The sequence below is a fragment of the Zeus faber genome, assembly GCF_960531495.2.
Source record: "Zeus faber genome assembly, chromosome: 1".
Lineage (NCBI taxonomy): Eukaryota > Metazoa > Chordata > Actinopteri > Zeiformes > Zeidae > Zeus > Zeus faber.
The window spans coordinates 57,943,922-57,970,441 of record NC_137193.1 but is presented as its reverse complement, the minus strand read 5'-3'; the positions used below and the strand labels follow the sequence as shown (position 1 = coordinate 57,970,441).

Below are 26,520 nucleotides of genomic sequence, written 5' to 3'. Positions count from 1 at the left end.
CCTGATGATCATATTAAAGTGTGAATCCCTCCAGGCTCAGGATCCCTTTTCTTCTTTTTACTCAGAAAGAGCATCTGTTCCTGTTTTTTTTGCACGTTGAGATGAAGCAGTGCTGCTTTTTACTATCATTTCCATAACAAGGTTCTTTTTTTCATCTTTCATAAATGTAACATTATTTCTGGAATTGATCCGGTAAGATTTTATAGATATGCGGAAAGAATGTTTTGTGTCCACGTTTCATGGTTTGCTCATCTGGTTTTTATCTAACAAAAGCCACGTAATAACATTTTGGAGTTAAATTAGTATGCGCAGCCGTAGGTGGAGGACACATGTGCACACTGGTGTTTTCAGGTAGTTGCAGTACAACTGCTTTTGTGGACGCTGCGTGAGTACTTTATCACCTGGAGGAAGTCTTTACTTCAGTGTATCCATTGCTCTTTCCACCTCTGGTGAACTCATGTTCCTTCTCCTCCCTCGTCCCCCCATCTTTGTTTTCTCTCCCCACATAAAAACAATCAAAGAAGATGATGAAACGGCAGGTGGTCTCAGCGCACGCCTTTTAATGGTGGATCTATAAAGACCCTGACACCTTTAAACGGTGGAGCTCCACCTGCTATGAAAGTCTCAGACCTGCACGTGGGATGAACTTTTATCGTATTTCGTTGGTTACCCAGCAGAGCACATGAATGCCCAGAGTATTAAATGCCCAAATACTTATTGTTATACGCTTCACAGTGCAAGCCACTCAGTTATTTTCTGGTTCGTAAGAGAGAGACGACCGAGATGAGGCTGCAGCTCGGACATAATTCTTTGATTAGAGAAACAACCGTTCTTAATAGCTCGCTTGGCCAAATAAAAGTTTACTGCATACAATTTAAGAGCGTGTTTAAAACCACCTTGTGGAGGGAGGGTGTGTTGAGAGTGTGGCGTAGTCTTTATACAGTGTGTATGCACTGGTGTGTGTATGTGTGCTAGGGCTGGTCTCCTGATTGGATTGTGGATTAATTTCACTAGCTGCGAGCCACAGATCATGTTTTAATAAATAATAGGGGCGAGGGGCGACAACCGTATTGAACCAAGACGGATTCGGGGCAAATTGATTTTGCTATCATTGTGTTTTCCACTCTCCACATTCCTAACCCTGATGGCGACCCTCGCAACCCTCTGTACACACGCACAGGCACACGCACACACACAATGTGAGCACCAAACCACCCCGACAGGGTTGAGTTGTCACACACACATGCACACACACACACGTGCATTTTGCAGTTGATTGGGAATGTTAAGATGAAGTGACCCCTGACCTGTATGGATTAGCAAATTGTGATCTCTCAGCAATCTCTCATCTACATTTCTGATGACTGAAAGTCTCTCTCTCTCTCTCGCTCTCTCTCTCTCTTGACATGGAGGTAGAGAGAAGCAAGAGGAGTGATGCCCATGTATACTATCTACAGACATTTGTGATTGTGTTCTCATTTTTTTTGTCATCATGCTTGCAAAAAATAAGGTAATATTTCTCAATGTGGTTTCCCTGAATTAATGATGGTTCCGGTCACAACATGCCTTGCACATAGCCAGTGATATAATCCCCCCACCACCACTTACCAGGGCGGTAAATTTTTGCTGGGCTGTGCCCGGGGTTTGGCACGGTGGCAGGCTGCAAACTCATTATCACTTTATTATTCTCTCAGTCTGGATCTAATTTATTCCCCTGCTGCCACCACAGCACTAGGTGCCTGCCTGGTGCACCTCCAGAGCTTGCCCAAGACCCACTTCCCCTCCTCCTCCTCCTCCTCTTCGCCAAGCCCCTAATTCCCCATGAAATGCTGAGGTCCTGGAATGGAGGGATGGAGGGAGAATTGAAAGATGGAAAATAGAGAAGTTGATTGGAGGGGTGGGAGTTTGTGAAGAGAGGAGGATGCAGAGGGAAGAGGAGCTTGGGAGGCAGAGAAGGTGGAGAACTAGTGTTGATGGAATAATAAAGGTGTGGATGGACAGATGGAAGGATGGAGGTCTGGGGAAAGGAGCAGCTCATTAAAAGGATGCTGATTTGGAAGGACAGCGAGTTAATCCTCGACGAGCAGTGACCCTGAAAACCAATAGCTGCCTCTGTGGAGAAGTCAGCGTTCTCATACTGTTGTGTTACAAAATTCAAGTACTCCAGGGACTTTGGCTGTGTGGGAAAAGCACTCAGAGTGTGATTTTACAAGGGCTCTATTGTTGCAAACGAAGCTCCTGCCAAGTTGTCAAATCAGTCGATGATCCAAATCTGGACTGTTTCCAGGTTGAATCTGAATCTGGACTGGTTCCCCATTACTTCTCTCGCTGGGACAGAGCAGTTGTATAACGGCCATGCGTTGTACCAAAGCCATGGATTTTAATTAATTTTCAATTAAATGTAATAACATTTGTGACGGGTACTATTTGTCATGATGGAACAGTTGGTTGATTTAATATAGTGAATGTAACATGACAATACTGCCTTATACATTCATTATTCTAAGTGGGCCATCCCCTTAATTTAATGTAAAGAGTCATATTTATCTAGGGATAGATCACATTGTACATTGATGCAGTGCATGGAACAAGCTAAAGTGAGCACATTTTCGCTTTACGCACTACAGATTCCTAATAGGTCCTACGTTGCATAAATATCGCACAAAAGGTTGGGCAAGGGCGACACAATATTATTCCAACTCACAAATCGTCATTAGGACACAATGTCATATTCATAGGTTGTGGACGGTCATACCAGATACGAGGCATTTGAGGAAAAAAAAACAGTGCAGCTAAAATCGGGCAAATAATGATTTGAAACCCATTAATCATTCAGTAGGCATGTGTGTGGGGTTTTCAGCTTCAGTTTTCAAATAATAGTACAGACCACAAGAAGGCATGGGGAATAAAATAAATTCATGCATGTCTCTGACTGCTCAACCATACACGGGTGCTGAAACTCCCTTCTAAACCCCATTGTTCTCTGCCATCCATCCTCGTCCAGATCCATAGAATGAAGTCATTAATCTTGCCGTACAACGCACCTAAAGATATTGCATTCTCATCACGCCGTACCCAGAGCCCGGGACATGCCTTGATCCCTATGAAGCCATGACAGAGCTCTGTTGAATTACATTCTAATTGCATGTGTTTCATGGCTTCCGTATGATCAATGCAAGTTTGGGGAACATGAGCTATCAGGTAATGAACTGATGTATTGGTGGGGAGAATAGCAATTACAAAAAGCAAACTGTGTGTGTGTGTGTGTGTGTGTGTGTGTGTGTGTGTGTGTGTGTGTGTGTGTGTGTGTGTGTGTGTGTGTGTGTGTGTGTGTGTGTGTGTGTGTGTGTGTGTGTGTGTGTGTGTGTGTGTGTGTGTGTGTGTGTGTGGTCCAATTGACACAAATGATTCAACAGCTAGTTCAATATTTTCATTCAGGACAACCAATGAGGAGTCCGGTCCCAATTTGAGGAAAGTATGTCCTCCATAGCATCATGAAAAGCTATGAAAGACACGGAGCTTTGAAAAGACTGCTCATATATAATGGCTAACCAATTACCACTTTTAAATGGGAAGAAACATCTGGTGCAAAGGGTGCATTGTTTCACAGGACACGGGTCTGTATACAAGTGCTTTCAATTTTGAAATTGAAAGCACTGATTAGGAATTTCCCCAAACAGAACTCAGAACCCAATACCCCTTTAAATCATCCCCTGCCCGTAAAAAAACCCCATCTCAATTACCTTCTGTAATTCCCTGATGTCAGGAAATCTAATGGCCACCATATCCACAGAGAAGTCTCATCCACAGATTTATCTACATGTCTATGCATTACCAAGCTATGGCCCCAGTTAACCCTAACTCATCATATTAGCTTGGTGAAGTACAAACGTGTGGGTGTTTGTGTGCATGCCTGTCTGCGTCAATCTCAAGTGTCCATTTGGACTATTCCAGTGTGCACATTTACATACCGTGCAGCTCGGGGTGGGGGTGGTGGGCCACTTAGCCATTTATAACTGGAAGTAAAGAGAAGACCACTTGAGTCCGATGGGTTTTTTTTTTTCATGCTCTCCCGCCAACAAACTCTCCTATTCTTCTACCACAACTAATATATGCCTTGCAATCCGCTGGCAAGCGGAATATTTTGGCCGGCGGTACAAGTGCTTCCAACCCGTCAGTCAACACCCCTCTGGGCTTGGGTCCGACCCGCTAGGTCCTCCACCCCCGAGGATTTGGTTCCATCTCATTGTGACTGCAGATCTCTGAGGGCTTAGGCAATATCTACTGTGGTGGACGCCGGAGTTGTTGAGTGTCTCTGCACAGTACGTACGATGTGAAAGAATGAACTCTCTCACTAATCGGAATGCATCTATTTGTCTGTCATGTTGATCCTTACAACCTACGCCTTTGTGAGTGTACAGCTGTACGTAACTCACATGTGTAGATTAAATCTTTCCTGGAGTAAAACTGGAACATTACTGATTTATGCATGTGCCGGTGTGATTACCATGAAAATGAGCGCTGCCTTAATTTGATTGGCACATGTCATGTTGAATCTATCAGTGTGTTAAAAGGAAATTCAGCCACGGTAACCCCGCTGCTCTGTTTAATGTCTATCCCATATCTAATTACTGCCGTTCTGGATCTTGCACTCTGCTTTTAATTAACATGCCCAAAAAATGGAAATGGAGCACAAACATAAAATTAATTGAATGGAATTTGTAATTCAAAGTGCAAGAGAAAAGGGAGAAGGAGATCAAATACGAGTCCATAGCTTGAGTTGGCTCCCGGGGGTGGGGGGGGCTTCCTACCCTGTCTTTCAAGGTTTGTGTGTTTTGAGGCAGGAGTGGGGCCACGGCCTCTATTTTCAAAACCAGGAATAAGAATAATCCTTCATACGAAGCAGAATAATGGGCTGAATAACTTCTTGCTGGGAGTAAAAAAAAAAAAAAACTTTTAATATGTGTAGGTTGGGAAAGAGAGCTCTCAGGGCCTTTAATACAACTGAAGAGAGAGCATGGATGAATGTGCAAGGCATCCTTTGTAGTCGACTCCTGCTCACATTTCATACTTTATAAACGCATGCACACGCACACACACGCACACACACACACACACACACACACACACACACACACACACACACACACACACACACACACACACACACACACACACACAGTCACCATTCACTGGGGTTTTTGCCCCAATGGGTTAAATTCGACCCGTATTTCAAATGAAAGCAAAGTTCATACTTAAATAATGGCTGGGTTGAAGAGAAAACTAAAGCATCCTTCACGACTAAAATCAAATCAAAAAGTCTGAGAGGTTCATTCACTGACTGGAGAGAGTTGCATTCATCAATTATGATTTTTTATTTTTTTTGCTCAGAAATCCAGACCATGGATCGATGTTCATGCTGAGAAACGGTACTTTCAAAGTCTATACTAAGCAGTACATTGAGCTTGTATCAATCAAATTATTAGTCAACATGCCTGCCTCCGAGTCGAATTGCAGTCATGACGTCTTCATCTTGTAGTCATGTATTTGAGACGCCGATGTACTAATTATGAATACGAGTCAGCAAAGTTCAGTCTCAGTTCATGTGTAAAAATGTAGATATTCTACAATGGGGGTAAATCCAAGATACGAATAACTTGGTCCCGGCTTTGAACTTCAGGAATGCCTAGTCCGGGTGGGGGGGGGGGGGGGGTTGTTGAGTGAATCTACTTAATCAAATGACTTGTCTGTGTTTCTGGAAGGTCTCGGCAAACGGAGACTACGGCACCAGAGATGCTGTGGAGCTGTGCTTCTTCACTTACAATTTCACTCAAATACAAAATGCAAAAGGCGGAAGAACAACGGCCCTGTTCATTTTAATTCTTTTTTTTTACAAAGTAATTAGGTGGCTACACACAGAAGCCCAGTTTAGCCGAACGACTCCACCCCCTCGTCCCTATGCTTAAGGAGAGAAACTCATAAATCTCCATCAAATTAGCTCCAAATGGCTTAGTTGGGTTACCAAGCTGCCAGAACCACCAGACTTGCCAGCATGAGTATTTCACAGAGTTTATCAAGAAGGCGCTTTCTTTCCACAATGTTTCATTAAATTAGGGCCACTACACCTCCATTAGAATCAACAGTGAGTCGCTGGCATCCCAGAACCCCCCCCATTTTCGGCACCCTCAGCCAAGCACTATTCAGTCTAAAGGGCACAATCCTTACTACTGCTGCTGGCACTGCACAGACATGCCCAGTGGCTTCCCTTGATCCCTAATTACCCAAACCAAAACCGCACGGGTCAGTCACTAACCCCAGTGGTGCCATTAATGCAGCGGTGTAGTCTAGTTTACTGTAGTGGGTATGCTGTGATGATTCTCTCCCAGTGGGTGGGTGATGGGTGGCTCCGTCACGAGGAGAGCGCTTATGAAAATTCCCGCCCGCCTTCTCACGGCCCGGTTGGGAACCTCTGCTCCGCGGAGCCTGAAGCACGGGACTTCAGCCGAGCGGAGATACCTCCCTCATTAGGCATTTACGCCCCTGCTCTACACTTGCCTATTTTACGAATGATCGGTCTTAAATAAATGTAAAACTTAAAATAATTGTCGGATAGTAGTTATTTTGGCTTTTAAGTATTTCATGAAAATGTAAAATTGTAGGGAAATCCTTGGAGGGGCTGTGCCGGCAAGGTCATCTGCAAAACCTATTTTGCAGTTATACTCCACCCGGTATTTGCAAAACGTAATCACTGAAGTGAAAGTGTATTCTGGTGCATTTTTAAGTGGGTTTATGGAAATCCTGGGGCTTTCCTGGTGGGTATAGGGCGTATATATATACCTGTGTATCACTGCATTAATGCGTGCATGCTCAGCGTCACTGGACCTGTATGGGCCTCCTTGGTGGTAACAACTTCCATCCCTTACTATCATCAACATCACAGAGCTACTCTAACTCTCCAACCAATTGGATTTCTTCTCATCAAATGTTTGCACGTCATTATACCTTGCCCAATCGTTACTAGATCTGTGTACTTTAGCCTCTTCCTCAAACTCTTTGTCCATTATGTCCTCAACCAAAATACACAATTTACTCCACCTCCATATATAACACCATGTCAGCTTTCAAGGTAGTGGACACAATTATCTCTAAAACTTGGGAATTGTAAGGCAACATCTGCCAACAATTTCCAGTCCCTTGCCTTACCCGATTTTCCAAAGCTTCGGATAACGAGCCTCCGCTGTGACATTCTGTCCCTCCTGCACAAAGCCAATTGTTCCATTTTCTTTTCTAACAGCGACCTTCAACCACACCCGCCAAACAGTAAAGAATTTGGTTATGTCGGCAAGTGCAGCGCCAGACCAGGCCTACAATCTCATAAAATGTGCTTCAGTGTAGCTGTGCCTACATGTAACATGCATATTCAACTTTCCACTGATTAAGGTTTTGCATAGTTGGAAGCACATCATAGGTTGCTCCAAGGAAAAATTAATGCAACTGGTCTCCATGCTCCACAAATCTTGCCAGCTAATCTTCCCCGTCTGATTTCCCAATGCATCCACCAACCTTCTTTTGCCTGTGAAGCACTCCCTTGGGCACCGACCATCTTCCTCCTGTCGCTGAATCTGAACAACCATCTGCCTCCATCCTGACAAGGTAGCCTTGTTCCAGCATTTCCAAGCATTATCTGACGTGGAAATCAACATTTTCCCCGTGCACAACAGGCCGTATAGACCAGTATAGAAAATTATTTCTCACAGTCCTTTGCTTAGCACAGAATGTCTTCAGTGCGGCACGTCAAAAATTGTGTTACTTACCGGGTTTTAAAAAAGGGAGCAGCTGTTTTATCAATCTCAATCCTAAAAATGTTAAGGGATTAGGTTTTTTTACAGAAACTGTTTCATTTACATCACAATTTTTTGGGGATTAGTTTGCTCTATAGGTTGAAAAAGACTAAAACTATTACCTAGAGCACAAAAAAATGCAAATTTACCAGCTTGATGATCATTCCCTACATATCACAAAGAGAAATATTTTAATCTAATCAAGAAATACCATTAAACAATGTAGAATGTGGAAACTTGGCTTAGGTGTATTTTAATCTGAGATCCGAGTGCCCTCCTTCTCAAAGCACTTCTGGGGAGGAAGCCCCTCCGGTAATGGGCCAGTTTAAGTTTTACGCCCGTTCAGTTTCTGGAGTGTTGCGGTGGATTTATTGTACGGAAGAGGAACTTTGAAGATGGAGCTTCCAGATGAGGGTTTTAATATGCGTATCTCTGCGATGCCCAGTCTTCACGGTGTTGACGACTGGAAACCTTTAGAGACGCTTCGCTTTAGAATGTTGTTGTCCGGACAGGACACCAACTTAGCCACGTAAAAGTTTAATTCATCGCTAAGGGCCAAGGAGTAATGTGGGATCCCAGTGGTCCTCATCCAAAAGGGTTTTTTGGTCCCTGGCGATCGATGGTCAGCCACGTCACGTTTCAATCGGCATGTTATTGTTCTGGTTAGGCTGGTCAGGTTGATTCCAGTGGGGACCATGTAACGTGTGCCCACAGAGCCCCGCCCCCAGCAACATGATTGGCCCAAACATATAGGGCGTGAAAAAAAGTGAAATGCCCCATTTATACACATTTGAACGCCAGCCCCGTCAGAGTTAAACTGGACGCAAAAAGACATGGAATCCATTTTTCTTTCATGTCCGTTGTTGTATTATTTTAACTCAGATGCTTTAATGTTACTGTTATCAATGTTTTACTATTAGCGTCTTCAAAATAGTATTGGGTAAATAGAAACACAGCTACAGCCTATACACAGTCAACCACTGACCCAACTGGTATTTGTATTTGGAGAAAATATTGTCTTTATTCTGCAAGAGAACGGAACATGTGGAGTTCCATTGATAAACGCACATGAGTTCAGCTCATAAACAAACAGATTTTACAACCAACAAACTATTGCAACAGATACAAGAACATAAGGTGATAAGAGGGAATACCTAGAGCAGGCGTATGGCAGAGGACGATGCTGAGAAAGAGGACGACAACAGGGCTGCTCCAACAGCTGTGCATCATTCAGAGAAAGGCCCACAACCATGCACCGCATCTTGTACTAGTCTTAGTCTGGTTATTTCATATAAGATGAGATTTTAAAGTTTGTATTGCTCAAGCTCGGCCTTGGCAATATGGTCGTCAGAATCAAGAATATGTTGAATGTTGGAAGTCAGGCAGACACCTTTGAGTTTTGAGCCTTGTGTTAAATATCACAATATTTCACAATGACTCAGCAAGCTCAGCAAGGCCCCCTGGGTGACTCATTTTTGACGGTCCTCTTTCCCAGCACTGTGTTGTTATAGCGTTTTCACAACCGACACAAACAGAGACTGGAACTGGGTTCAGCTGTAAGCCGTGGTGGTGTTTTAGGTTGCTATGTTCAATTAAGGTTTGGAATACACCATGAACAGACAAATATTAACAAACATTTGTTTGTTTAAAACATGTTAACATTTTTTTTTTCCTTTTATACACAAAAAAACAACAGTCAAGAGTACCAAAAATGCATGCTGGATCTGTATGTATGTCAAAAGGGAGGAGGGGGAAAGAATGTGATATACACGCTTTAAAAATCATTTGTAGTTATTTTTTTAAGTTATTTTAATATATATACTGTGTATATATATATATATATATATATATATATATATATATATATATATGTATATATATATATATATATATACACACACAGTGTATGTGTATATATATCCATATATGTGTATGTATATGAATATATAAATATACATACACATCCATACTTGAAGCTGTGCTGGGTACTGTGATCAGTTAAGCAGTGGTAAGAACAGACAAGACTCTGGTGAGAATCACAAACATATTCAAACCTGGCTGCAAATAAAACTTTGCAGAACTGCTTGAGAAGTAGTAGCAGTAGAACAACAGACAGTTGCTATGTTAACAGTCCTGGGGTAGCAGTGAGTATAAACCCTTGCCCATTTAAAAAAAAAAAAAAAAAAAAGGTAGTACCTTTTTTGTCACCGGGGCTGCATGTTTTATTTTTATTAGGAAAACAGAATATTTAGCACCCCCCCCCCCCCCCCCCCCCCTCTGAGAGTAAAATCCAATTCCTCATCCTGGAGCAATTGTTGAAGTTGCAGTTTTCAAAAGTGAAAAGGCAACAAAATCGTTCTCTCAACTGCCCGTACCCACCAGCTGTCCTCTTTACTACTGTACACGGATCTCCTAACCGTGGACCTCATGAGCAAAGACACCTGAAAGAAAAGCCTGTGCTGCGCTCCTGCTTTGAGCAGGGGGGTGGGGGTGGGGGGGGTGGGGGGACGGGGGTGGTGGGAGACTATTTATTTTGCTGTCGCTGTCATGGTGTGAAAATGACACGACTGTCAGTTAGAAAATCAACTTTGTTTTGTTGTCGTTCTGATGTCACTAAGACACTGCTGAAATCTATTTTTTTGTTGTTGACCGCACTGGACATGGTGTGCAGATAAGAGCAGAGTAGCAAAAAAATAATATATAAATATATTACTTTGCCTTTTTGGGGAAAGTGATGTTTTAGTTCTTTTAGCCGTAATATGACAAGGGTAGCACTACACCATGAAGATGACACCACGGGCACACGGTGAGCTATGACCAAGTTTAATTTGGAAAAAAAAAAAATCATCATTTCAGCCAAGTGCACGAACAAAAAGTACAGCTGTCGTATGATGCCAGCGGCATTCTAAAACATGTCCTGAGACCTCATCAAACTTTGGGATTCGCAGCGCGATCCCCGTTGACATACCACTGTGTTAAGTACCTGCATTTGCATTTGTTCAACACCGCAAAAAAAAAAAAAACAACCCCGTGACAATGTGGAAATCAGAAAACAAACACTCCTAGGGAGCCGTCATGGACACAACGTGTTTAATAGGATTTTTCTTAAAATTCTGGTTCATGTCAAGGCAGTGGAGATATTCTTCTATATATAAAAAAAAAAATGTGACATGGATCCCTTCCAACTGCTCAACGACTAAAGGACGGGAAGAAGTCAACTGAAATCTTTGGTCTAAATGTCAGGGGGGGAAACCAAGAGAAAAAACAGTCAAAGAACAGCGACGACTCAAAACAACCTGTACAACTGTAGTTTCTTGCAGCCTTATAAATGATAGATGCTATATCTCAGTGTAAATGTGACTAAGGATGCGCACACACACACACACACACACACACACACACGCGCAGACACACACGATGGGTAATTTCACACGAGTCTTCTAGATGATGTGTGCAATTTCAGACAAGCCCTCTGTGAAGTGAGAGACCCGAGCACGTCTCTGAGAAGGTTTGAAGAAGCGCCGCCGTCTCTCCTAGAGTAGCTATGTGACGTAACATCTGTCATAAAACTTTTAAAAAGTCGAAACTCCGGCCCCGCTCACCATAAAACAAAGATCTCTTTCTTTTTCTTTTTCAGATAAATGTATATATTCATATAAAGACATTCAACAGTGAGCAATGCAACGGTTCAAGTAATAGAGTTGGGGAGCTTTTTGAGTCCCCCCCCCTCCCCAAAAAATAAAAAAAACAAAAAAATAAAAAATAAAGAAACTTTCGGCCTGTGTTGGAGGAAAAGGAAAGACTAAAAGGGTGAAAATCAAAATCATCTCCAAGCTACGGGAAACCATGAGACAACCCTCTTCTAAAAGTTAAGGTTGTCTAGCTTATAACTGAGAGTGAGTGTGGCTATCATTATTGATGCAGAAAAACCCTGATTTTGCATTATTTCATCAATTTGCTGGCTTCATTGTGTGGTAGTATAACAGTAAACTTTTCAGGTCGACAATAGGCTTGTCCCACCTGAGGGTCTCAACCAAAATTAAATGGACACATAACTCCGTTGAATCAAAAGAAGCCTGCATCAGCCAAAAGCACCTTGAGAGGTCAGATCAACTTGCGTTATAAGCCGATGGACAAATGTAACTGTGTTGATGAAATGCTTTGGACCCAGAATGATTCTACTGTACATTCAACATTACATCAACGTACTGCGCCCGACTGTCCTCTGCAATAAACAGACAAAAAAATTTGATCCGCTTCCGCCAGACTGCTGAAACCTGACCTAATGGAAGATGATGGGAGAGATTGTATTGCCTCGGCCGGCCAGATGTTGGTCGATGTTGATCGTCGGGATCACTCCCAGCAGGACTGTGTGTGTCACAGCCTTTCTTCCAGCCGGGTCAATAGTAGCTCTACCCCCAAACTCATCTAACACCTAACTCCTAGCTACGCTGCAGAAGCGAGGAAAAAAAGACACTGAGCCCACCAAGCGGCCCTCCCACAAGTGCTTGCTGTCCATGGCTTTAACCTTCCAACCCCTGGCCCCGCACAACCCCCCTTCATCTGGCTTATCTCAGGACCCAAGATCAAGACGGCGGGGGTGGGGACGGAGAGAGAAAAGGCTCTAGATAAAGATAATTCTGTCATAGGTAGGGTGTTGATAAATATATGGAGGTTAAGATTCCCTCTGTTGCACTATACTCCCTCCCTACACCTCCCCTAAGACACGCACTGAGAGATATTATAGTGTTTTGTGTGTGCACTGCCTTCGGGTGATTACAATGCAGGCTTGTTGTACTGCGAGACGACAGACTACAGAGGTGAGTTTTTCGCTCTGTAACCAACGTCTTTGCCTCTCAGAAACTTTATATCCCTCAATTATGGTCGATCGTGTTTCCACAGTCCCGCTATCTGTTATGAGATGACGTTTTTTTTTTTTTTTATTAAGGAAATAAATCGTTGTGCAAGATGATCTGAGCTTGGCTAATTCGAACCAGCCGGGGTCACTAAATTAAACCCCGGCCAGCTCCTTCAAACTCCCTGTGTCATGAACACCCTAAAATAGGATCCTAGATTAGCAGACGGACAGGCAGACAGGGAGTGGATGACTCTCTGCTCTGGCTGGAACTTCCAGATAACAGCCTGTGATTCAGCGGAGGACGCATGATTACAAAAGCCAATCAGAATGGAGAAGTTTCAATCCAGAAAATAATAGAGTGCAACTTGGTTGTTATTTCTTTTGGTTCTAGAAAACATTTTTATTGTGTTATGGTAAATAGACTTTTTTTCTTTGACACAAAAGGTTCCCACTGGTTAAAAAGTCAAGCACCCAAGTAGAGGTTTTTCATTTGCAGCAAAAAATAAAAAATAAAATAAAAAAGGTAAAAGGAACAAAGAAAATAAAATGAATCTCTTCAGAATCTTCACCGTGCACTTTGATTATCTTTTTGGAGCCCAGTGGGGGGGGCCTTAGTGCATCTCTCGGCCTGACTGTGAAACTATATAATCATAACACGATGTTGGATTGCACGTTCAAGTTTCTCTTAATCATCTAAAGCTTGTGTCTTCAGATGGGGACGTCGCCTCCTTTCTACCTGCTTATCTGTGTAACACATACGTTTTTTTGTTTTTTTGATTTTTTTGTAAATCAAAGCTTATCTCTGAAAGTTTTGTTACAAACACACAAAAATTCCCAGTTTACCAACCACAGACATTAGCGTATGATGGGCTTTCGGGTTCCATAGCCTGGTTGCAGCTTCTCACGCTTTCCCATAGGGGAGGATTTTTATGAGAGAAGCTCTTGCAACCTGAAATAGGTTGATGTTTGCTCTGGTATAAGTGCTTTCTTCCATGACCAACAAAGAAAAAGAAGCCACGTTGTTGCCGTCTCTCTGCGTACCATTTTTCACAAACTTTTTGAGTTACTGGTTTCTATGCACTCTGCCCGAACCTCCGTTTTATGCGTGGTCTCGAACAAAGCACTGTCTTGCATTTTCGTCTACTTTCTCCTATCAAAACAAGACTACCAAAAAAACACAGATATGGACCCTACGCCGGAGCCCCCTCCCCTAAACGGCAACTTTGGTCTCTGGTACTGAAGTGTGATGGTACCATTTTCACATGGCAAAGTATAACAACTATGCACCAGCAAAGCAAATAAAAAAACAAACAAAAAAAACCCTCTATAATCAGTATAAAAGCAAGCCTGTTCTCTTCTTTAAGACTAGAATCTTTTTTTGTACCGCTTGTTGCCCACATTAATCCCCACCCCTAGCTTTCTTTCCCTCCCCAAACCCCTCAGCAGCAACCTATATATGGAGGAACACTCAGGAAATAAGTGTCCGTTGTCTCATTATGCTACATTGTTTTTGCTTTTCGTACGGAGAGGGACAAAGAACAAACACTTGACATCATCATCATCATCATCATCATCATCATCATCCCCTCTTGCATGAAACAAACAAGCTCGGAGTAAACAACAGGAAACGGTTCAGAAATGACAAACCAATCCGTAAAGGAAAGTGATACGAGAAATGAAGGCTGGTAAGGGTTGAAACGGGGTGGGGGGGTGGGGGGGTGGTGTCATTGTGGTCAGTTTAGAGTTTTCCGGTGCAGACTGAGCTGGAGTTCAGGTAGCAGCGAGGTCAACCCGAAACTCTCAGGTCTCTGAACTGTCGTCTCCTGCTCTATTTCCTTCTTGTCGCTTTTTCACATTCACAAACATTTAAATCTTCCTTGTGCAAATCAAGCAGTCTTTAGAAAGAATGCCCTCCGAAAATGTTCTTGTAAAAATATATATGTATAACTCCAAGGTGGCTGAAGTGTGTGTGTGTGTGTGTTTGTGGGTGGGTGTGTGTTGCAGCAAGTATTTAATTAATTTACCTATCTATCTATCTTTTATTGTCGTCTGGTGTTTGGGGTTGATTTGTGGGTATCAACTTCCTTCCCCAAAACCCACCCGCCTCCCCTAAGCCCATCCTCTCATGGATAAGGGGTCCGTTTATTGTCCGCGTGGGGGCTGTAGCTGGACGAGCGTTGCTCATCTGCGTCCGGAGGGCATCTGCGCGTAGACGGGGTGGGCCAGACGCACGTTGAGGGAGTCGTTGTGCTGCACCAGGGAGGTCTGGTGGTAGTGGAGCACCAGCTCCTTCAGGCTGCTGTACAGGTTATAGGGCTCCGCGAAGCCGTAGCCACGCGGCGTGCTGTAGATGACGCAGTGCTTCACCTCACCCTCCACACTGCAGGGGGAAGAGAGAGAGAGAGAGAGAGAGAAGGGCGGTTAATGCTTGAGGTAGTAATACTATCCAGTAGAAGTACAAGTCCTTTTTGTTGCTTCTGGTTGTATTATCACACATGAGGACAGCACCAAAATAGCCGCGCTCCATGTCGTTGACTTACACCACGGAGCAGGCGTAGCAGCCTTTCTTGCTGCTCTCGCGGATGAGGAAGGCTCCGTCCAGCTTCCCGAGCAGCAGCTCCTCAGCCTGCGTCCTGTTCAGGTCACCCACGAACCAGCTCTTCTCGTCATAGTGGGGTAGGTTCTCATCCTCCTCAGTCACAAAGTACCCTCTGGTGTGAGGGAGGGAGGGGCAAGGTTAAAAAGGCGGAGACGCACGGAATGAAATGCATGTTTGCTTCCTGCATCCAAGCGGGCAGGTGTAATAGAAGCTAATAGAGAACGGTTGTTTCGGCGTCACTGCGCCGCCCCGTAGTGGAAAAACACCAACTCACTCATCAGTGTTCTCATTCTTGATCCCCAGCCAGTCATTAATTCGTTTCTGCCGTACTCCTTTGTGATTGAGCCAGCTGTAGGGAACAGAGCAGTAGAGACATGGGAGGAGAGAAGAAAGTGGGTGTGAGAAAGAACTAGTCCAATTATTACTTCAGGAATCACCCTAAACGAATCCTTTCACCAGCAACATCCTTCCTCCGCAACACACCGAATAAGTGCTGGACTGAGTCGAAATCAAATTAGCAAGACTCGCACAACCATCTGCATAGAATTAATATTGGGACAGTGCCAACTCTGCTAATGCTATTAGAGCCATTCCTAGAATCCAGAGTCCAACCCTGGCTAAGAGGAAACACAAGTTTCCCCATCTGGCAACGAGCCAGACATCCCCACCCCCTCCACACACGCACTCTGCTTACGATCCCTCCGTCTTGATGACAGCGTTCCACCAAAACGCTTGGACTCTTTTTAAGCTACTAGGCTACAACAGCATCGCACTTGGTTATGCGCTTCTTGTTTTGAGATTAATAAACGTAGCCATACTAGACATAAAAAAAAACCCAGAGAAAACACCTTTAACACATTCCCAGCTCAAGGCTAATGAAGTTGTGTTATGTTCTGATGGAGAAACCACAATGCACCAACCAGAATTCAGGGAAATTAAATCAAGCAATAGGACGTGCTGAAGTGCTATTGTTAAAGTCCTATAAAGTAGGTGCTCAGATCCCCTTTCCGAGTGTAATCTTATTGAAATGGGCCCATGAAAGAATAATTTGCTCTAACACGTTAGCCCCTTGGCTTCTCTAGCAAAGCGCCTGGCGGTTCCTGCTTGCGCTACGGCAGCTCTACGAGGCTCCACTCACACTAGATACTGGTCTCTGATCTTGCGGAGCTGAATGAGATCCGGCTTCAGGCTGTTCATCTTCTTGTCCGTCTCGCGGTTGTCCATGGCCTGGGTCTTCAGGTCCTGCTCCAGGCGAACCTTGCTGTCGTGGATCTCCCCGAGTCGCGACTTGAGCTTCTCGTAGTTCATCATGATCCTTTCAATCTCCTTGTCGTTGCCCTCGCGGCGGAAGCGCTCGATGTACTCCTTGCTGTAGCGCTCCTGCGTGTGGCACTGCTCCTCGAAGATCTTGATGGTCTCATTGAAAGCCTCGATGGCCGTCCGCTTCATCTGGATCTCCTGAGAGTAGAGATGAAAGGACGGGGAGCGGTTAGGAAATGTAGATGTCAATGTCAAACAATAAGTTAACTTGAAGAAAACCTGCACATGCTGCTTCATATGACCAGACATTACCTTCTGGGCCTCGATAAGTACTTTTATATTCAATAGGAACATAAGCCATTTATCACTAACTTAGGTACATATGGAAGGGCTTTAAAGCACTGGGAGTTGAAGAAGGGATTCACAACCTTTTGTATTAGACTAAAATCACACCTGAAAACAAGCGTATGTGTAGGCTGTGTGTACCTGGGAGGTCTTTGTGTATTCCTCGTACAGTCTGTCGTACTCTTTGCTCTTCTCTTGGTACTGATTGTGGTATTCCTGAAGCTTCTTCCCCACAGCATCAATGTTATCCTCCTTAACCAGCTGGTCCTGAAGAACACAACAAGGAAAGAAGAAGAGCAATTAAGTTACTTCATTTTAATATAAATAAGGTAAATGACACAATATAACACTTGAATATTATCTTGAGCAGAAAAGAGAGGACAGTGGATGGCAGCTGATTGTAACTGCACCTTTACAAATGTGTGTGTGTGCGACTGCTCCCTCTACCCCTGATTCTGCTTACTGTGCTGGTTTATTAACAGGATCGTTAATAAACCCCCCACAATTCCCTGGGTGAGGTGTGCAGGGGGCGCCCCATGTTCAGAGACAGAGCAACACTTTTGAAAAACAAATGTAGTGAGGGTGAGAGGGAATGAAGGCAAGATGGCCCTCTCTAACACTCTGTGTGAATTTTTTGGGAAGTGTGGCTCAGGGGCCAAGATAGCGTGGCAGTATTTCAGCGCGCAGCGATCCGGCTGCCTTGGCACTTGGAGCAGAACAACCCTTCATGAGGAACCGAGTCTAGGGGGTGACGTGGTGGGTAAAAAAATTAGGAAAAGGCCAAAATAGTAAACCAACTACAATCCCATTGGAGGAATACCTGTCTTAAATTATACTCACAGCGCTTGTGCTGTTATGTTGAGTTGTATTTATTATAATTTATCGGGAGATGGGAATGTGCTGCTGGAAAAACAGCAAGGTGTTTACCTGCTGGTACCGAGAGATGGGGTACATGAGCTTGACATCCAGCTTGGTGTTGTACTGTGCTAGGGACTCGTGTCGGTAGTGGCTGATGAGCTCCACCACAGAGCTGAAGGTCAGGGGGTCAGAGAAGCCGTACTTCCCGTCCCTGTGGTAGATCTTTATCAACTTGTTGTTCCCCCCTTTCCTGTAGAGGCAAACACAGAGACCATCTTACTACTGCGAGAGGAGATAAGTAGTGTGAAAAGCCTGCACAGAAATGGAGGTAGTCGCTCTCTCTCTCTCAGATAAAACTATGGTATCTACCTCAGTGTGAGTGTGTAGTCGCCCTGCATCTTAGTGGATGCGTCCCGAACCAGAAACGTCCCATCGGGCATGTCTCTGAGCTTATCGTTCACCTCTTCCCTGTGGAAAGAAACAGCGCAAGTTAGTGGACTGATATGTATGCACATATGATGTTCATTTGGAGCGGATCACTGTCTGACAGTTAACAAAGGCTGTCGACGAGGTAATTTTAGAAAAACTGCACTGGCTTCTCTGCACAGCTTGATTTTTTTTCCCTCCCATCTGACTTTGTTCCATCATTCCTGATTCTTTCATTTCTATTGACCTTAACATGCTGAGGAGGCAGTCAAACACACATGCACCTTTCCACCTCTGTAGCTAGCGCGACTGAGATGTGTAAAATCCACTGTAAACAATCCCCCAATTAAAGATTGCAGGTGAATGGGGCATGTATCTGAAGCCAGTGTGACTGGAGCAAGCCAGCAAGTTGTGATCGCTCTAGTCCAGCTGTGGCTGCTGGAACGCAGTGTGTGAGGCTGCAGACTGGCTGTCTGCACAGTAGGTGTGGAGCACTGATTAAGTCCTGCTGTCAACTGCTCTACACATCAGGTGGTGTGAGGTACAGAGTCATTCATGAATGCACCACATACATGCAGTATATACGGTAAACAAACAGAACACATCTGTTAGTGCAGTTTCACACTGTACTGTGTGTGTGTGTGTGTGTGTGTGTGTGTGTGTGTGTGTGTGTGTGTGTGTGTGTTACCTGGAAATGTCTCCCCAGTACCACTCCGCCTCTTGCAAGGAACCTGATGCACCTTCCTTGGCTCCATTACCGCTGCCCCCTCCCACCCCAACGGCGGAGGGCTGCTGTGACTTGGCCGGCTTTGGCGGTAGAGCTGCAGGAGAGGGAGAAGAGGAGGGGCAGGGGTTGAAAAGGAGGGAAATTATGTTATTTATTATAACATCCAATTAATACCTACTCAAGAACAGGACATAGAGCTTCCTGCCCCAATGGGACCATCCATCCATCCTTCATCCCTCCTCTCGCACAGAGGTGTAATGCTATGCCGCATAAAGTTAAGGAATCATGGTCCAATTCATCACACATGTTATCGTGCCATTGATCTTATGATTTAGAGCAGTGCAACCATAAAAGTAGATTACGAAATGGACGTAATTAGTTCAGAGGAAGTGAGAAATGGGAATGTTACTCTGCAAGTAGAATTTTACATTACATTCAGCCTTTCAGCCTGATTTGTCTTCCCCTCTCTCCCTCATGCCCACACATGTGGTTAATATGCAAAGAATAACAAGGGAATGGTATTTATTAAACCCTCAAGAAAGATGTAATAGTGATGCAGTTGGCAACTTCATCGCCATTAATCACGCAAGGAAATAGTGACATAACAAACATGTACCATACATCATCAGATAATTATTATTCTCCCAATGCTTCACATTACACACATCACATACACACACCAACAGTTCAAGTTATTGGCAAGTGTTTCTTCCTGCCTGGCAGGTTGTGTTAAGGTAGGATTGTGGGAGAGTCAGATATTACTGCCAGCACTGGTGTTATCACTGCCTCTCTGTCTAATCCTTCCTCCTGCTATGCTCTCTGTAGGGTAATTTTCTTGTGAAAAGGTTGTTGGCTGAACAGATGAACTGATGCTACCTTATTAGCACAAACACATAACTGTGTGTTTGTCATTCTTGACAACATCCACGAATAATGCTTTTCAGCAGGGTTTGTATGGATACATCTGGTTGTAATTAAAACTTAATGACAAGGCATTAAGCAAAGTTTAGGCATCAATAAACATAATATAAATAAATAGCTAATGAAAAAACTGGCATTTACCATTAAGGTATATGGTTGAAAACAAAATGATTTATATATCCTGAAGTAATAGCAAGTATGTGAGCATGTGGCTAACAAACAGTAGCCCATGTGTTTTCAGCACGAACCTGTGCCAAGCATAGCTAACCTGCCCATGACCTGCACTACCTGCACAGCATACATTTACCTACATATATATTGGGCTATACCAGGCTTAAGTACAGCCACATCTGGATACAATTTACGGCAGAAATGTAAACGTGCTAGAGATTTTTCTTCAACAGTACAGCTTAAGAGGCTGTCACACACACAAATCCCACAAAACGTATGTGGAAAGTGCTTTTTCAAGGGCCTGGTTTAAGCTCCTTCCACAAAATGCCATCGGAGAAGCCTCCCAGACAGTGTTCACGTGCGTCCGTACATGTGTTATGTGATTACCGCACGAGAACATTCTGGCCTCGATGGGCTCTGTAAAATACCGGACAAATCTGACATGAACATGGATGACAGAAATGAAACTAACAGAGGTGAGCGACATCCAACACTGTGTTTCCTAACATGATCATTACTCACTGTTCCAGTGCCTGTCAACTGTCACTTCACTGTATAACCCTATCATTTAACCTCAACTCCCAATCCTCTAAAAACTGTCACATACAGAAAACTCTGGCACTTTATTTTTACATGGAAGTATAAATGTATCTAACACGCACAGTGAAGCAAGACTTTCAAATTGTCTGTTTATATAAATATACCAAATGCACCAATTAGCCTGTGTCTTCAAATAAAAAAATGCTTATTATACTTATGGTCTATATTCATATCAGATTTATAGTATGTGATTTCTCTATTCACCAGGAACAAACTTATTTCTCTTCCTGGACAGTGGGTTACATGAAAAAAAATCTTCAAACTGGAACTTGCTTCCTGTATCACACACAGCAATGGGGTGAGCAGGCTGCACCAGTAGGAGAGAACTGGCCGCTTCAGCGCTCACACAATGACACACCCACACGCTTGTCCTCCCACCCTCCCTCTCAACTGCAGGTGCAGGCAGCATACACACGCACGCACACTCAAAGGAAACTTTCCCTGTGGTGTGAGTGTCTACAGACGGTGAAAAGGCAAGGGGTTTTGTGTGTGGAGCACATCCTGTCGTCCATAACCCCCTGCACTCCACACACACACACACACACACACACACACACACACACACACACACACACACACACACACACACACACACACACACACACACACACACACACACTTCAGTCCACAAAGGCCCACAGAGTAATGTGGCAGCCTGCGTGCAGAGGAGGAAATGCCTCTTTCCCTCCTCCACTCTCCCATTTTCCTTTTCCTCTCACTCTCTCCTTCTCTAAGCATAGCAGTTTGTCAGGTGCTGTGGTGGTTCGCTCTCTGTGAGTCGAGCTGTCACTATGCTGCCAACTTTTTTACCTTTTTTTTTTTTTTACACAAACTGTCAGCGCTTTCTGGCCTTGCACGCGCCAGGAACGCTAAAGTCACAGAGTTAGGCATACTCAGGAAAATAAAATATTCCTCCCTTTTCTCAGACTTTAATAACACTTCAACACAAACACCTCACCATAGTGTTCTCGAGAAACACTGAAAAAGTGACATTCAGGGCTGCTGGTTAAACTTCAATGTTAAAAATACAATTTTAACATTTATCCACCAAGTATTCAAACTGAATTAAGCCTCCTCGATTGTTTGTTTATTTGTTCCATTGACTGGGAAATAAGCGCCAACACAAAGCCAGCACGCCAAACAATAAGGACAATGCCAGGACAACAACAGGACAATTAATTACACACACACACACACACACACACACACACACACACACACACACACACACACACACACACACACACACACACACACACACACACACACACACACACACACACACACACACCCTTTGTTATCAAAGATTTATTCAAACCTTAACGTTAAAGCAAACATGTCATTAGACAGCAGTTAATTTTTACAATGGTAAAAGAAAAACCCCTTCCACATGCTGACGGACAGCACTCGGGTGCTGCTACTAAAATGTACTGTTGTATATTTTGTTGAACAAGCTAATTTTTCACATCGCATGCTATCACACTGATTTCAGTTATAGCTGATAGAAGTAGCTAAAAGATTTAAACCAATTCTTAAAATCCTGAGTTTTGCCATTGTGTCATTGAATAAATCTGTCAAGAAATGGCTTCCAGCTATAACTACTTCATCCATCCAAATATTGGCAGAAGAGAGAGAGAGAGTGTGAGAGAGCGGGGCAGTGCACTGGCAAACAAAGGCGCCCGTCAGCGAAGACCCCCCCCCCTCACGAGACAAAGGAGCAGTGCTCAGCAAGCCACTGCACGCATGCACACACCAAGAATTATCACTTGTCGTCACACACGCGCCCAGAATCCCACAGAAACAGCTCTGGTGTCCGCCATACAATGACTGTCATCACTTTCAGTCAAACACACACCCTCAAAGCATCAGGACAGGTCAGCTTGCGTGCGTCGAAAGCGCGCGCGCACACGCACACACACACACACACACACACACACACACACACACACACACACACACACACACACACACACACACACTCTTTGGAACTGAAGAACAATAAACTAGAACATTTAACAACAAATATTACAACTCAAGACATACTTGATAGTTTAATGCAACCTACTTTTGCCCATGTTATTTTCTGTCAAGTCTAACCCACAACTTTTACATTTAGGTGTAGGACATACAACACTCATAGCATATACTTTAGGTGCAAGTGGCATCTAAATTTGTATGTACATGTGTTGGCGGGTCATGCCCAGGACGAGGCAAACACGCCCCCTCTCACAGATAGTTGCACATTGTGAGTTTCCGAGCAGCGCATGTGCATCTTACCACCGATTGAACACGCAGAGCTGCAGTGATAACTACACACACCATGACAACAGAAGTGGCAGCACTGCAACACCACAAAAGAGGCAGGAAAGATAACAGGACAGCATACTAAAAAAAAAAAAAATCATAAATTTTAAACACACACAGAAAGAGGAAAAGGACTGAGAAGCCATTGCACTCCTTACCTTCCTCCCCCATTGAACTCTCCGTTAGCTGCATGCTGCCACAGTCCTATCAGCTGTTCTCTCTCTCTCTCTCTCTCTCTCTCTCTCTCTCTCTCTCTCTCTCTCTCTCTCTCTCTCTCTCTCTCTCTCTCTCTCTCTCTCTCTCTCTCTCTCTCTCTCTCTCTCTCTCTCCTCTCTCTCTCTCTCTCTCTCTCTCTCTCTCTCTCTCTCTCTCTCTCTCGTCAGACTGAAGAAAAGAGAGCAAAGCTGATCCTAACAGACGACTGCCGAATAAATCCCTGGACGGATGCGCACTCCAGCCAATCGCAGGGCTGCAGGGAAGCGAGGGGGCCGGACTTCCCGAGAGAAAGAAAGAAAGGGTAGAGCGCGACCAGCAAAGAGGCATAGCGAGAGTGAGACAGAGAGAGAGAGGATGGTGGTGGCAGTGGGTGAATGGAAGGTAGATCCCTTCCATTTCCCTTAAGGGAGATATCTGGGATAGTCAGTTATGAATGATTGTTATGAGATAGTCAGCGTGTGCATGCGCATCACACACAGAAAGATCAACAGGTATTTATGCAAAAGACAAAGAATGAATCCACTGAAAGTGTGGATTATCCAATCTTTGGATTTATCCAACCAATGGATTTGAATAATATGTAAATCAAGGAAAATAAATACAAATTAAAGATGCCAGAACCAGACATTCAATGCCAAACAAAGGGAGGGAAAGGGAAGTGTCAGGGGGAGAAAACAGCGTTCCCTCTGACATGGCCGAGGTGCGTGTGTCCAGTGCCGTCCCAGTTTCACCCGTGGCCGCTCAGGAGAAATGCACTGGTGATTTTCCGCTGAAAGACGAGACCCACTGTAGAGCCCGGGTCCAACACCCCTTGCACACTAAGTTGCCATTGGAAACGCAGGCTTGCCTTCCCCCGGGGGTGCTGCTCCACCTGGGCTAATCATCCAGTGCACAAAGCCAACACACACACACTCTACCTGTCAGAGGCTTTCTGTTTCAATTCCAGTGTAATAAATATTCTAATGAACATCTGCGGGACACTCGTCTCTTCTTCTCCCTCACTCTCTGACTCTCCCACAACCCCTCCTCTCTCTCCTCCCATCTGTCCCATCTCTTTGTGTCCCTCTGTGTATTCGTACTCTTTCATTTTTTCAACCTGGAACTAGTCTTGTCTCTACCAAGTCTCTTTGTTCAACCCTCTTTTACACTTGTCTTTTCTCCCTGTGCTTTAACCTGTTTCTCACATACACAACACACATGCACACACACACACCTGACATCAGCGGATGACGGGCCGTCACTGTAAGCTTGGCATGCCGCTCTTTTGGTTCATGACAAGACCAAGATAAGGGACACGCTGATAGGGGATGCCAATGAATTTTGGTAGTGTAAGTGTATACCTGTGTGTGTGTGTGTGTGTGTGTGTGTGTGTGTGTGTGTGTGTGTGTGAAACACGGGGAGAAAAATATGAGGTGGGATAACTTGGCAGTCTGCGATTGATAAGATTAATGTGTGAACCGATCCCACATTGGCAAGCTCATTCAGACGAAGGAGGGGAGCAACTTTAAGTTGTATTGCTACCTACATACACGGCAGCTAACCTCCTGTGAAACCTAAATACTCCACACCGCAGGCACACATTGCATGTATGACAGCAGTGATGGTAAAAGAGAAAATTCCATTGCAAAGTTTTCAAACCGTGACAAAGAATCTCCAGTGCAATATTTACAATGTACACTGTCCAGCTATAATATCTACTTCTCTGATGCACACAATTTCCTGCCAGCCAATGATTGAATTTTATTTAATTTCACCATGTATTGTGAGAGACACACTACATGGTAAATACATGGCCAGTGTACAGGCAGGCAGTGAGGAGATGAATCCCCAGCCAAGAGCCGCTGGGTGGCATTTAGACGTGCAGATGACAGTGTGCAACATAGCGGCATTAGGCTGGGAAATAAAAACAAGGGAAAAATAAATCAGGAACTGCAAAAATTCTACTGAACAGCGCCTCCCCGACGGACACAGGGTCCCAGCATCTGCGCCATTCCATTCAGTGGGTTGGAGGTGGGGATGACAAATGAATGAATGAAATATATTCCACTCTGCACGCCATGTTGCCCAGAAAACAAGGCGCATTGATTGTCGCTTGATTTAACTAGATTCCTTTCCCCCTACACCCTCCATCAAGATTCAGTATTTGGGATCCATCTCTTTCTCTGCGTCCCATCCCCCCCAACAGGGGATGCAGACCTCATTTTAAGGAATCTTTCCTCAGCAAAGCCACACACCACGGTTAAATGGAGACTAAGAGCCGGTCCGAGGAGTTCTTCTTCTTCTTTGTATTCTCGTAAATGCAGTGCTGCAAGTGCAACAGCAGAGCCAACGTCTCAAACAGACGTCATGGTGGGGACGTTTTTACACGATATCTAACGCCGTCTCATATTTTGGGGGCTATGATCAGTCCCCAAACACCTGCATGTTACGTCGTTTAGTGACGACCCCCCCGAACCCGTGACAAGACCGTCGCTAAACGGCGTTTAGTTTTAGAGGCGCTGACGTCAGTCCTACCTGGCGGCTGGTCCATTTCTATATAAAATATCAGCTCCGTGGAGTAGGGCATCATCACGTCCCTCCAGTCGTCGTCCTCCTCCTTCTCCGATGTCCAAACCGTATTATACATGATATATAAACGTATGTACGAGGCTTTTTCGACCAAAATGACAAAACGGTGTTCGAACACTTAATGAGATCTGGTCTAACCAGCACTATCTGAATGCCCGCTTCAGACGCTAAATAAATAGAAAACGAATAACTCCGTACAAACAAGCGCCAGGCTTCGTCTGCCCCCGCTCCGACATAATAACAATAATAATATCATCAACTTGGAGCTCTTCATGAAGGCCTATAAAGTTACAAAGCTAAAAAAAATAAAATAAAAAAAAAATAAAAAGTAGACGCCAGCTCTACATTCGGAGCCGTTCTCCGTCGGGCCGCCGGCCGCTAGCTTCATTTTAAGAGCACTGCCGGAGCGGCACCGAGCGCCGCCAATCCCCCTCGGATGTACCACCGCCGCTCCGACCGGAGGGGGGGGGGGGGTTCCTGCCTTTCCCGGTGATGACGCCACCGAAAACCAATGCGCTTTATTCCCTCTATCGTTCAGCACAGAAAGTGCCGTTTGCAAGTTCTTACACTGCTCTGTTGATAGCGACACGATTTAGTGCTTCGTCCGTTGTTCTTTGACGCTTTATAGCAGCCCTCCTCCCCCTACTCTGATAGACACGGTGGTACGCCTGCTTACTTTTCAGAGCTGCTGAGTGCTGATGAAAGGTTCGGGCCATTTTTTTAGAGTCGACTCTTGGCGAGTAACTCGGTAAAAAAAAAGATTCGTCCAATCTTCAGACACTTCGTTGGTTACCTTGGTATTATGAGCGGGGGGGGCTTGCGGCTG

General features: G+C 44.4%; 1 protein-coding gene across 2 annotated transcripts in view; it reads right to left on the bottom strand.

Annotated features, from left to right (window-relative positions):
• Positions 1-14,192: 14,192 nt before the first annotated feature.
• The window catches only part of pik3r3b (phosphoinositide-3-kinase, regulatory subunit 3b (gamma)), a gene marked incomplete at its 5' end in the record, with an annotated part of 171,857 nt that continues 159,529 nt past the window's right edge, over positions 14,193-26,520 (bottom strand). The window contains 9 exons of one of the 2 annotated variants that reach the window (XM_080007595.1): positions 14,193-15,079; positions 15,240-15,410; positions 15,573-15,647; positions 16,437-16,756; positions 17,045-17,170; positions 17,831-18,011; positions 18,131-18,229; positions 18,876-19,008; positions 25,641-25,931. In XM_080007595.1, coding sequence (XP_079863721.1) covers positions 14,881-15,079; positions 15,240-15,410; positions 15,573-15,647; positions 16,437-16,756; positions 17,045-17,170; positions 17,831-18,011; positions 18,131-18,229; positions 18,876-19,008; positions 25,641-25,752 — 1,416 coding nt within the window. In that variant the 3' untranslated portion in view covers positions 14,193-14,880. Of the gene's footprint in view, positions 15,080-15,239; positions 15,411-15,572; positions 15,648-16,436; positions 16,757-17,044; positions 17,171-17,830; positions 18,012-18,130; positions 18,230-18,875; positions 19,009-25,640; positions 25,932-26,520 lie in introns of those variants that run through there. The other variant, XM_080007594.1, reaches the window with a different exon arrangement.